Source organism: Leuresthes tenuis, unplaced genomic scaffold (genome assembly GCF_036924035.1).
Source record: "Leuresthes tenuis unplaced genomic scaffold, fLeuTen1.0.hap1 SCAF_22, whole genome shotgun sequence".
Lineage (NCBI taxonomy): Eukaryota > Metazoa > Chordata > Actinopteri > Atheriniformes > Atherinopsidae > Leuresthes > Leuresthes tenuis.
In genome coordinates, this window is record NW_027325376.1 from 16,149,649 (window position 1) to 16,163,316 (window position 13,668).

At 39.4% G+C, this 13,668-nt stretch overlaps 1 protein-coding gene across 1 annotated transcript; it reads left to right on the forward strand.

Moving 5' to 3' along the window:
* The first annotated feature begins 956 nt into the window (after window positions 1–956).
* On the forward strand, window positions 957–12,861 carry ripk3 (receptor-interacting serine-threonine kinase 3). Its single transcript, XM_072376655.1, has 13 exons — window positions 957–1,426; window positions 2,850–3,013; window positions 3,095–3,263; window positions 3,716–3,871; window positions 5,137–5,285; window positions 5,644–5,693; window positions 7,352–7,513; window positions 7,753–7,835; window positions 7,966–8,029; window positions 9,383–9,447; window positions 10,723–10,774; window positions 10,875–11,008; window positions 12,057–12,861. The coding sequence occupies exons 2-13, from the start codon at window positions 2,856–2,858 to the stop codon at window positions 12,240–12,242; spliced, it is 1,428 nt and encodes a 475-aa protein (XP_072232756.1). The 5' UTR covers window positions 957–1,426; window positions 2,850–2,855; the 3' UTR covers window positions 12,243–12,861.
* The last annotated feature ends 807 nt before the right edge of the window (window positions 12,862–13,668 follow it).

A 13,668-nucleotide genomic window follows, 5' to 3' on the forward strand; every position in this document is an offset into this window, starting at 1 on the left:
CCTTTTTTTTTTTTTTTTGTTGCTTCAGCGTCCAGCCCTGTGACAGACTTTAGTGGTAACCGTGTGTAACACTTCAAGGCAGCATAAAACATTCGCTTCTGCGTTTGTTAACTGTTAGTGAATTGAAAAAAAGGGTTTTGTGACAAAGACGGGAAGAGGAACGTTTCCTCCCACACAACATCCTCTGTGTGCAAATCTAAAAATGGGGTTATAATAAACGCAATATCTCTCCAAACTCATATAAAACGACATAGTCATTTTCTGTCTGAAACAAGCAGTTTTCACCCCCTTCTAAAGCATCACCCCCATCCATAAAAGCCAACTTTATTCTGATTGGCCAGATTTGGGAAGCCTGTTGAAACACAGTACCTTGGCCATAAGTTTTTTTCCTTGGACTTTGTGGGTATGCAGTCCTTGTGGAGGCCAGCCACTTACAGAAATGTGTGATGGGATGTGATCACTTCAATGGACAATTGGGGTGGCGTTTTGAGAAATATCAGGCAAAAATGTATAGTCTTAAAGAAGTCAGGCTGAATCTGGACAGTCAGTATCTCAGTCCGAGCTGCTCCGGGACACAGGTAGACTGAGATATGTAATACACATTTGTAACCCGCGTGCAACAAAAAAATGTTACTCCACTGTAAAGTAGTTGACTGTTAACACACCCTCTGTTCTTTTACCCCATTTCTGTAAATAAAAACAACCTTTCTCAAGGGCTGTCAAGGTTTCAGTTTCACACTGAATACCATTCTGTTTTGATGAGAGGTGAATGACGTGTACCCTCCAACTCAGTTTCCTTCTTCCTATTTATGCCCATAATTATTGATCAGTTCCAGTAAAAAAAAATAAAAATACGGGGCCTGCTTTCTCAGCCTGTGTCATTTTTATTTTCCCATGTAATGTGATTAATCCTGCTTATTATAACACCCTCTGCTGGCTAAATCAAATTAAATCCAGACCTGTTGAGTGGTTTTGGCACTAAGAAGGTTAGGAAGATACTTTCTGACTGTAATATACAAGCTTGCTTTCTCACCAACTGGGACCAAAGATGAGAAAGTATTTGGGTATTTAGTGGTAAAAAAATCTATTTCGGCAACTTCTCTTCTGTGGTAAAAATGCTTAACATATTTTTAAAACAGTACACAAACTGAGACGTACCAGTATTCAGAAGAAGAAAAGACAAATCTGCACGAACAGAGATTGAATGAAGACGGTTGAATAAAAAAAACGGTCTTGTTTATGGAGCAGTCTAGAAGCAGAAGTAACAAAGAGTTTGAAGGGATGGCTCTTAGTGGTTTCACTTCTGCTTTCACTGAATGCTTCCACAGCGGGTAGAAAGTCACTGAATGAGCAGGAGGGTTTTTACACTCCTGAGCCTGCGTGATACTACGGTTGAACGATGAGGGAGCAGAGCAGGTACCAAAGGGTGAGTGGTTCCCCTCTTCTTTTTTTCTTTTCCTTCTTCTTCTTCAAAAAATCACCTTGATACTTCTATAGGTGTTAGTCTGTGAGCCTCTGTGGTAGTGAGTTTGTCTTGGATTCATCCAACTTTAAATTAGTTTCTAACCTCTAACTTTAGCGTAAGGTCCTTTCTGCATACATATCCAATCAAGAGCAACAAAACAAACCGACAAATAGTTTGACATAACACACAGAAACACTTTGATTCTGCATTTTTCAGATGTTTTTTTTATCACTTATTCAACCAGTCTGGACTTCATAGTGCATGCTTTGAACAGAGGAATGTGGTTTCCTGTTTTCTGTGTAGGTGTAAGGAAGACTTACATGAAGAAGCGGATGGGGGGTGGGGGGATGGCAGTAAGCATTTTCTTTTTATATTACTCAAACATATACCCTTTCGGAATTGCATGCAGCTTATATATCGATTGATATTTTATATTCTGACCAGGCATCAAGAGCTACTTTGAAAGGGAGATGAACCGAACAAGTATTTTATACCTTGAATTGAAAGTTGAAAGTTAAGGGCATATACCTAGTATCATGTGTCAGTATCATGTTTCAGTTTTTAGTCACAGGGGTGCTTGAAGGTTTGAAAACCCTTCAAAAACTCAATTTCTGCATAAATATGACCTAAATCATAACTCACAACATAACTCTCACATGTCTTACGAGTGGAACAACAGTGGAAAACACGTCCTACTTGGTCATTTGTTGCTTGTGAAAAATGATCCTGGATCATCTGAATGTTACACCATTCCTCCGTGGTTACTGGCTTCATATTTTAACGCCGATGTGAGTTTCCTTAAATGCACTTCTTGCTTCAGCTCCTACCACAAAATGTTTTATTGGACTGAGGTCAAGACTTTGACTTGTGTGTTCACTCCCCATATTTATAGTAACCGTACTATGAACTGCCTCTTGACACTCGGTTGACAGAGAGATGTCCATTTCTAAAACCACCTTCTGGCTTGTCCATGTGACCTCTATGAAATTGCAGAAGAATCACAGTGGCAAGAGCATTCGCTTTCTTTTTACAGTCCGGCAATGCTCACCATTGATTGTTGTTCAGCCTTTTCCTGATGTTAGACTTGTGGTCATTTAGACCCAGCTCCGATTCCCCTCTTTGGCCATATCTGAAGGGCCCTCTTTGAGGGTAGTGGCCATCCAGCCCCTTCAGTTTTGAAATTTCCTTGATAGATAAAAGGTCACGAATATCTAACCCTCTCAGTCAAAACTTGCTTGTTTCATGTGACGTCATATCCTCCAAATATGTAGGCTGAAGGCTTTAGCAGCCAGTAACCACACAATAAAAAAAAATTGTAACAGAAATGCTCGAATTCAGCACTTATGACATAGAATCATAAGGACGTCGCTGCTTTTTTGCCTAGTGAACTATGGCACTGAGGAGCAGTCCAGCTGAAGTGGAGATTGGAGACACCGCTCTGGAAGGCTGGAATGTGATTGGCTCTGGGGGTTTTGGACAGATTTACAAAGCCAGGCATCGTCTGTGGTGTTGTGACGTGGCCATTAAACTGCTTCATTACGATGATGGGTAAGTGATTACACTCTGCTAACAGTGTCTGTTTAGCAGTTAACAAAAGAACTTACTGACAGGACAAACCAACACACACAGGACCAGCTCCTTTCTGCTGCGTGAAGTCGACATGATGCGTCAGGGAAGCAGCCCTTATGTTATTCACGTCTATGGGTTGTATAAGGGTCGACCGCCTTCTTCTGGACCCTCGGTACAGCTCGGGTTGATCATGGAGTTCATGGAGAGAGGATCACTGGCCTCCATGCAGGTATGCTCATCCAATCCAGTGCTTTTTCCATACTGAAATATCTCAACAACCCTTCATTGCATTGCAATGAAGATTTGTGAAGTCATCGCCAGAGAATGAAGCTCAATGACTTGACGTCTTATTTCAAGTCGAAAAAGCTTGTTGGTCAGGTTTAGTCAGAGTTACACACCAAACTGAGCTGGTTAGGTCATGTCGTGGTTATCATTGTAGGCCACGGAATAAAAGGGATTAGTCCAGGTAGTTGTTAAAAGAAACCAATGTTCATGTAAAGCCTCCATCAGTTTAAAACTACAGTTTCTCCCAAGTTGAAAACAGTACAAATACAGTAATTAGGTAGAAAATGTAGTAAAAAAGCACTGGAATAGAGAAAAGGACAGTGCAGAAAGAGTTGAAAGGATAAGTTGTCTGTTTAAATGTGTAACTATGGAAGTAATCTCACCCTCCCCTAACAGACCACTTTACAAGGACCGCCGCCGTGGCCGCTGGCCTTCAGACTGAGTCACCAAGTGGCTCAGGGTATAAACTTCCTCCACAGTCTCTCCCCCGCCCTGCTGCACCTGGACCTGAAGCCCAACAATGTGCTTCTGGACTCCTCTCTGAATGCCAAGGTGAGTCCAACGCTCTATGACAGCGCGCTACTCATTGCAATCAAGGCGAAGCAAAATATTCTATTTTTTGCAACAGTCTAGCAAATGGAAGCAGCCCCGTGTCCTACTTTCAAACTTATTTGAGGAGGGGGCTACAGGGGTCTGGGAAGCTTTCCTTTCTGTAACCCCAAGGCTCTGTGCGACATCACACAAAGAAGGGATTATACTCCAAAATCTGCTTTGATGTGTAAAAGATCCCATTTTTTCATAAACAAAAGTAAGATTTCTGATGTTGATAAAGGCCATACAAAGTAAATCCAGCAGACACTTATTTAGAAATAATTTGTAACTGTTTGTAATTTGGGACTGTTCATAAAAGATAAGGGATAAGATGCCTTTATTGTCACTATATACAATATACAGTAAGATTGCAGGTGCCCTTCACTTTAAGCCAACATGGACGTACATAAAGAAGTCTAAAATAGGCAAGACAGAAATCTTAGAATCTTAGCGTGTTAAGAAGGGATGTCTGTAAACTGATGATGTTTTAAAGCTCATTCCATGCACAAGATGCATAAAAGAAGAAAGCAGCGTTAACAAGCCTGACTGCACCCTGGGAATGTTTGAAAGAATTCTAAAAGTAGGCCTTGGAATACGATTATTGGTGAAACCTGATACAAAGTTGGAAAAAGACATTGGCTGTTGATCTAACAGTCTTAAAGTCACTATAGTTTAATGCAGAGAGAAAAGAACATTGCACAATTTGCTTTGCCTTTTTAAACTGAAAAAAGTGTCAAAAACAACTTTGATTATAACAATGATCACAATTTGTGTTTAAGTTTTTTTTTTTAACAGATCATCAACGTGAGAAGATAAGAACACAGAATGTACAGATGTATGCTGGCATAAACATAAATGTTGGCAACTGATCACTTGTTTAGTCTGTACAGTTTTCAGACCAACAGTTTAAAACAGAACTTTGCTTTACTGTTATTTTCTTATCAATGAAAAAAAACTTTTAAGGCATAGCATACCTTCTTTTACCACCTGATACCAACAAAACATGTTTTTCTTTATTTTTGTTTCTTCCTTTTTTAAAAATTTCTTAAATCTCTTTTTTTTTTTGGAATTTCCCTGGTATGAGCAGTAATGTACCAACCATAAGACCCATACAGAACTTCATATTGCTACTGTAGAACCATAGAGCATTTTACCTGTATTCAACATGTCCTCTGTCTCGTTCCTGTTTATCCTAACTTCACTTGTCCATCCCTCCCTCTCTCTAGCTTACAGATTTTGGCCTCGCCAAGTTTTACCACAGCGTCACACGGACTTCCAAGAAGGACACCACAGAGGAGGGGGGGACTATCAACTACATGCCACCGGAGGCATTTGGCATCTCCTATAGTCCTACCCGGGCTTCTGATATCTACAGGTAGAAGAGCACTGAACCCGTTTCCGAATTCACATGAAAGAATGAACAACGCAACCTCATTTTGGCTTGTATTAACGCTAACAAAGGATGAAAAAACAGTGAATAAATTCAGTGCAATTTAGACATTTCTTTATTTGGTGAAATAAAGGTGAATCAGCAGGTTAGAACACAAATTTACACACTCAGACACATTGCTGAAGACAGGTTGACTCTGTCAGGTTTCAGGTAAGATGGCAGAGGATGAAACAGTAACAGTGATTAAACTTTGAAACAATGAAACAAACCTTGAGCCAATCGAGAAAAATTCAACAGGAAAACTATTGTTCCTGACGTCTTACTTTGTTCATCTCTCTTTCAGCTATGGTATACTGCTGTGGTCCATTGTCACAGGGAAAAAACCATATGCCAGTAAGTGACTATCTTGTTATTATGTGGACCTTATTATTCTGGAGCTGTAAAGAATGGAGCCCTAAAGACTACATTTACATTTATTTTAGTGTTTAGCCTTGTTTAACCTGTATGGAACCCTAGAAGTGATTACGTGCATCTTATTTAAGTAAACATGAGTTAATGAGTATTATCCCTCCAGACAGCCTTTATCAAAAGTCCCTCCAGCTCGTAGATTAAGGTAACTTGATTGGGGTAATTTGAGCGAGGTCATCAGGAGATATGTTGGGTTGGGCAGATCTGGAGGGGCGGACACTCAAACTCGTGCATTTTAAAAAATGCAAGAAACTGTTCCCCCTCTTTTCTGTCCATTCAATCCCCAGCTGGTCAAGGCGGATGGCCGGCCTTCCTGAGTCTGGTTCTGCCAGAGGTTTCTTCCTGTTAAAAAGGAGTTTTTTCTTTCCACAGTCCTTATGTATGCTCAGGATGGGAGATTGGATCGAATTTAAGTTTCCGTGCAATTTGTTGGTTTCATTAGCGAGGCTACTGTCTTTGAATTGGCTCTGAATGTATGAATTGGACTAAATTGTAATTCTAATTGGCGTGGAGTGGATTGCATCTTTGAAGTGCCCCGAGATGACATTTGTTGTAATTTGGTGCTATGTAAATGAAACTGAATTGAATTGAAGAAGGTGGGAGAAATACACAGATAGATTCTGAGATTGAATTATTAAGGTGTATTGGATTAAGATAAAATAATTGAGAAAAATCAAAAGAAAGGCCGAGATTAGGAAGAGACCCATCTGTAAATAATAGGGGGAAGCCCAGAGAGGGTCAGTCAATTCTGAAGTTGAAGTCACTGCACATTAGGCCTGTATTTTTTAGGTTAGCTAAATAAATACACCCTGCTTCCTTTGTGCTGTCTCCAGAAGATCAATTTACTTTCACCTGGCTCTTGACTTTATTTTTGCCATTGATAGGATAGAATACTTATTTTTGAAAACTATTGGGCCTTGAGTTTGTCATGCTATGGCCACTGTAAAACACAAACTCAGTGTTTGGTCTTGTCTTAGGTTTGTTTTGGTGTCTGCAGTAACTTTGCCTGCATTCTGATAGGGTGTAACGGGCTTATCAGAGCTTTGTTGCTGAAAACAGCAGCCAAGGTAAACAACAGTAACACTGAGGTCAAGAACAAACTCAAAGCTATGAAAACACAAATTACAGCAGATGGGAACAGCAGAGTTGAGTGAAAATCATCCCTTCAAGTATCCTCAAGTAACATCTTTCGCATTCAATATTGGCTTGTAATCCATTGTTAATATAGAACTATTCCTTAGCAAAATTTTAATCAAGTTGTCAAGAAATGGTGGAATATGGGAAGAGCATATGGAAAGGCCCAAAGTTTACAAAGTTAACATGAAAGGTTGGCAGGACACAGTCTTGGAAGCCGCCATGGTTTCTGTAGATGCTGAATTTATTGACCTCAGGAAAACACATGAACTGTACATTTGCTCTACCCACTCAGTAGTGGTAAGATTTTTTCTTCCTCAAAAAGAAATACTGAGTCTATATTGATTGTACTTTTCACATTGGCTTGTTAACAGACTGACAAGACCGATAAGTAGAGAAAGAGCCTTCATGCTAACACATCTTTAACAACCTTCCTTCCTCTCCTACAGATGCATTGTCCAGTATAGTGCGGTTTCGCATCCCGCAGGGAGACCGTCCATCGCTGGATGAGATCAGATGTCAGACTGCAGGACGCGCAGGGTTGACAAGACTGATGGATCTCATGCAAAAATGCTGGGAAGCTAAACCCAGCCAAAGGCCCTCCTCATTTGGTAAGAAAACTACCTCATTTACCATGAAAACCCCCATGCAAGAACGGGAGGAAAAGTTAAATACCTTTACAAACCCATATGTGGAGTGTGGAGTTACTTTGTTCATGCCTTACTTTCAGCTACATGTATCCATCGTCAGTTTCATACAGGAGCACTACACAGACACCAATATGGAAGTCTACAGTTTTGTGATGATCGGCCCTGATTTTAAAATGTTTTTGTGTTTATGTTGTGCTCAGAGTGCACTAGTGTGACAGAAGAACTGTATAAGATGCACAAACATGCAATTCATGATGCCGTCCATCAAGTGCTGAAGAAACTGGTGAGGAACAAATGTCATCACACACACTCAAATTAAGCTGACATGAAATTTTGATATGACAAAGCACATTACTATTTTTATGCAAAATCTTCGTGACAAACTGACTCGCTCTTTCTCTTCCTCTTTCCAGGACCAAAAACAAGAAGAACAAATCACTGAGCAGTTTCAGAGGGTTTCTATTACTCAGGCTCAAGGTCTTTTTTTACAACATCATTTCATTACAGTGTATAATATATAGTTAATTGATTATTTCTCTGTTCAGAGATAAAAAGATGTTCTTGCCAACCCGTTTCAAGTTAATTATTGTGATTGCCTGTGCCGCCACTGTTTGTGCTTAGCTAAGCTAAGATAAGCTAATGGACAGCTGGCTGTTAAGTGTTGAGTGCAACGCTACGAAGAATAAACTAATGTCCGACATCATATTTAACGTTTTAGCTGTCTGTAATTCTTAGTTACAAAAAAGAGTATCAGTTTCAATAGTTTTCTTTTGCTTTCAAGGACAATTTCTTCATGAGCTAGCATACTTTGGTCAAAAGTTTTGAATTAAAACTGCATAACTTTAAAAAATCAGCATGAGGGGGCTTTTTTCTTTACTAGAAGAGGTGTATGTGTATGTTGAAATATACTTATCTTTTTCCACTCCTCCAAATCGACGATTTATATAGCTTCTTTACTTTTCAGTGAAAAATCAAAATGGCTGACTAACAGCTAACACAATAACACCTTCATACTAGTACAGTTTACTCTGTACAGTTATTCTTTTTTTTTGGTACAAACATGGTTGCAAATATGTAACTCTGTTGCCCTTTTTAGAAATAGTTTGTGACTAATGGGCCAAATTATTATTTTTTTAAATTCTTTTTCTTGCTAACCCTCTTAGTCAATTCGCATTTACCAAACAGATGGCTCATAACCACAATAACATGTAGCACAAGCTGACATCGTGAAATCAGCTGAGAAAAGTTAGATTTGCATCTACGCTGACAAATTTTTTGCTTTACAATCCAGAGAAAAAAGTTCTGGATCAGATTTCAGTACTTTACTGCTCTTTAAAAGCTGTCTCCAGCAAAAGAAAAGAAACAATATTCACTCTTCTTTAGGCTCTTTTTCTATCTCTTAGTATCATAGCTGCTGAACGCAGTTTCTTTGTGGGACAGGGTGTTAATACCTTCCACTACCCTTATAATTACTATGTTTTCACAAACAATTACTCATCTCTACGCTCTGTTAGGCAGCATTTTGCTGTTTTGCTACTGCTGTTAAACTAGTTCAGACTAGAGGTAACTCACCTTCAGTTTAGTGTCACAAAGTGGCATTACAGGAATGTCCTGTCCGCCTGTTAAATTTCACCATTGTATGTCTTAGCTGCACAGAACATACACATTTTTTATATAACATCAGAGATATTTTTTTTTCCCGAATCAATAGCTGTAGCTAAATTTCGCATTTTTCAAGCATTTTCTTTTCTACAAATAGCAACTTTAAGGCTGTTGAAGTCTGTTGAAGATACTGAAATGTGTTTTTTTGGGGGTGTGGTTATTTTGCAGTGAGTACCAGAGCTGAAGCTGTGAACAACTGTGATAATGTGCCAACAGGACGCCCGCCAGTTCAGGTGAGGTTCAGAATATTCTGCCTGTTACAGCCAAACAAGAAATACAGCCCTCGTGTGTAGAAAGGCTTAGCTTCAAAACACTAAGTAGGTTTAATTAACGGAAATCAAAGAACAGCTTTATATCTCCATCAAGTCTTTAGGAATTGCCAAAAGATGTTGGTCTTTTAACCCAAAAAGAATATTGACTTGAGTAAGCAACTTTCAACATGGCCTGGAAGATTTTCTTTCCATTGCAACAAATTGGTCAATCCGGTGGTGCACATGTTGCTTCTGCCATGGGGAAATGTTGCTTACATCATTTCCTGTTGCAAGGAGTTTTCACAAGAAAGAAGACAGCAAATCTGAAAGCTCAGAGCATGTGAGTAAGGTTTTGGTAAAAGCAGTGCCAATAGGTAAAATAATACACTAGATATACTGTATTATGGTCATTATGGTTGGACGTAAGCGGGCAAGCTTTTAGCCAGTGCCACACCACAGCATTGCAAAAACTGAGAAGAGTATTTGTACTAATCACTAGATTAGTGATTAGGGCTCTAGTAAACCCTAATCATCTATTTTAACATTTGTCGTGTTCGTTTGTCTGAGAGAAGATATACAAACTCCAAGTCTAGTTCAGAATGTATTAAATGGTTCAAGGTTCAAGTTACACAGCGCTGTGGACCTCTCTCTGCCAGGCAGTCTGATCAGAAAAATATACTTTTATACTGCCATACAAATCTGATGTAAATATTATTGGTCCAAAAGTTGGGGAGAAGCCGTGGTTTAGACTTGGCTTTCCCTGATTGGTCCTTGGTCCGATATCAGCCTTGCAACACATCTCTGTTCCATTCAGATGTCTTCTCCCTGTGTGGGAAAACTACTCCCTCTCTCCCCGTGTCTGATACTTTTCCACTACAGGCTTCATCCCACCTGTTTTGACTCCCTCTGTAAGCATATAGCAGTTTCTCTCTACACTCGACTCTCTTTCCTTTTTAAACCTTTCACACCGTGGGATCAGTGCTTGTTCCCTTCAGAAAGGAGTATATCAACTCTGTGTAAGCACAATGCATAAATATGTATAATAAAAGGTAATATTAAACCCTCAACACATTCAACATGCTGGCAGTAGGACAGAGAGAGCTTTTTAACTGGTTGGCAAAGGATTTTAGAAATTTTTGAAAGTGTGAGACTTTATGTAGACTTTACAGTACACAATATGTTCTTCTATCAACTGGCATCACAGTCAGTAGAAATGTTACTGTCTCTTGAGTCGTAACCAAGCTTTGCATGTTGCAGGAAATGGCTGGCCGAGTGATTCCAAATGAAAGAGACAGAGCAAGCGTCAAAGGTAAGCAGGAAGTTAAAACGGAAGCAGGAAAGGGAACTTAATCAGGCAAACAAATCATCCGTTACGACTTTGTGTTTCAGATAAATGTTTTCTTTCACAGATTCGTCTCCAGGGCGATCTGTAACTAACAATAAAATGAAAGCGTCTTCCGTTCATCCCATTCAATCTTCATCTCAAGGCGCCGCAGCGAAAAAACCCCAGCCGGCTTTTAAGGAACATCTGTCACAATACCAGGTGGGTTTTTGCATCTATGGACCCAAAATTGACAGACTTCACAAAGACATCTTTAAAGATAAATTGACCAAATTGTCACAATGGAAAGTTTGGAAATAAAGGAGGAGCGACCAAGTTTAAACCAAGTCTGGGTACACAATACATTTTATGATAATTCATGGACAAAAAAAGGAGCTTTCAGGCAGTATGACAGCGTATAAATCTGAATGATAATTAAGGCCATGGTAACAGGGCTTTGAAGAGTTTGTATATACTCTGGAAAAACTGGCAGAATGAGGGGTGTAAACGAGCATATCTTGAGGATGGAAGGTTATCTAGTTATCTAGCCATGCAAATATGATGCTGCGGCCACACTTTTAATCGAAGATCAAAGAGCTTGATAGGTGGTTGTTTATTTTGCTGTTACATTGGATCAAGGGACCTCAAACCTGTTTTACAGTTCAGCCTTTGGCTCTAATACATAGCAGGTGAGTTTAAGTCCAGAGATGCAAAGATCAATTTTACATTGATCCCATTTATCTGGCATTACATGTGCATCTACCTATAGCGATGTTGTCTCCCAGGTTTATCCAGCACCTGCGGTTTGCATTTCAAACTGTGCATTTTGATTAGCTGATTTAAGTGTCTCTTACTAAATGTGAAACTATGCTTAGCTGCAAGGTTTGATGGAAAGCGTATGAAGGCTGACTTGTAATGGCTTCATCAGTTAGCACAGCAATGAGCAAGTCCTGCTGGTTTTCTGACTTGCCTGGAACACAGTGAAGATGGGATTTCCAGCTTTGACTTACGACTTCTAAGACAAATGGAACACCCTGTTAGCCTGCTAGATTAGCTATTTCACCCAATGACACACTTTTGAAGCAACTAGCTGCTGTAGAGAAACAGTTATCAGAACAGATGCTTGAAAAAGTTTGCACAACTCTTCACACGTTGACAGTGCTGTTTTAGATTTCCACTCTCTTGAAGGTGCCAGTTAGCACGAACCATTCAGACATCTATTATGTTGGGTTGAGATGTACACAGACAAAGACTGTTCCTCTCTCTTCAGCGTCAGTTCTCCAGCCCTGGCACTTTCCCCTGTCCCCCTGCCCGTGCAGTCAACATGCACTTCTCCAATGTGATGGGATTTCAGAGTGGCAACAACAACACCATGTACATCTTCACCCCAAACTCTACGGAGAGAAAACGCCACCCTACAGCGCCAGTACCGTCGACATCCCACTACACTAAGTAGGGCAAGACAGAGGTTAACTCTATGATTCTCTCACAGACTTTGTTTTTTATTTGACAACAAGAAGATTGTTTTTTTTTTTTTTATTATTGTCGCATTTTTTTTATGTAATATTTCCCCAGTGTGCTTTGCAAATCAGGCAGGATTCAGGTAATCTTTCAGCTGCACGAGGGCATTTAAAGTAATCTATTGTGAATTCTTATGAAGTCCTCATTGATTCTTAGAAAAAGCGTTGTTGCAATCAATCTACTGTCATATGCCCTGGAATTTCCACAAAGTACTGTCAGTCCTTTTGGAAATTGCAAATGTCTATTATTTTTGGTAGTTATCACAATAATTTGATTTCTTTTAAACTGACTTGCATAGCTAAGAAAATATTTAGACTGAAACTTCATCTGTTAACAGAAAAGTATGTTTGTTAAAAAAGATCATTTTCCGACAATGCATGTTTGCTTTGAATATTGCTCTTAGTTCAGCCCTGATGTAGCTTCAATGAAGTGTTGGCACAAACACATGATATATTTGTTTGTGTTCTTTGCATTATGCCAAAAATGTTAAGTTCTCTCTTAAATTTTGATAGATTAGGAACAAAACCGAATCTGAGTAAGATAAAATGATCAATTTTCTAATTTATGTATATTGTTGAATGTACTGTTGTGATCCAATTAGAAATTCTCTGAAAAATTCCATTTTTTTTACACCAAAAATGTTCTTTCATTTGACTGCATTAAAAACCTACATTTTTACAACAGTTCTTTTACTTTTTTATTTGTTAATTGTTGAATTTAACAGTTGCAATGTCGGACTACCCCTCGTTTCTTTATATTCTGCCTCCAAACAGCCAGACTTTCTTGTAATCTATTAAAGTGGTCTTGAGAGATACTTCTCCGGGCTTATTGAAGGTCTTTCAAAGGTTTTCGGTTAGCATTCGTTACTCCCAAACTTATTTCCGAAGAGCTATGAGCCAAAAGCTTGGCAAAGAAGTGTCGGGCCTTGAAAACTATCTACACCAGATGGACAGTATCTGAGAGTGATGTCCTTAAGAAAAAAGAAAGAAAAATCCAGCAAAGACCTGACACAGGACCTGAGAGATGCATGTGGACCTTCAGTTGATCCATCTACTGTTCACTGAAGCCTCATCAGAAATGGTCTCCATGGAAGGGTGGCTGTCAAGAAGCCATTCTTGAGGAAGGGAAACAGGGAGAAAAGGCTGAGGAATGCCAAATGGCACAAGAAGTGGACTGAAACGGAGTGGCAACAGGTCTGACAGGCCCTCCACATTATTGAAGCAGGGTGGAATTGTATTGACAGAGAACAGAACTGATTCTCAATTATATTTTCTTATGTACTTCATTCACTTAATCCAGTTTTAGATGACGAACGGTGTAGGAGGATTTGCTACAGAAAGATTTGATATAATCTAAAAGGG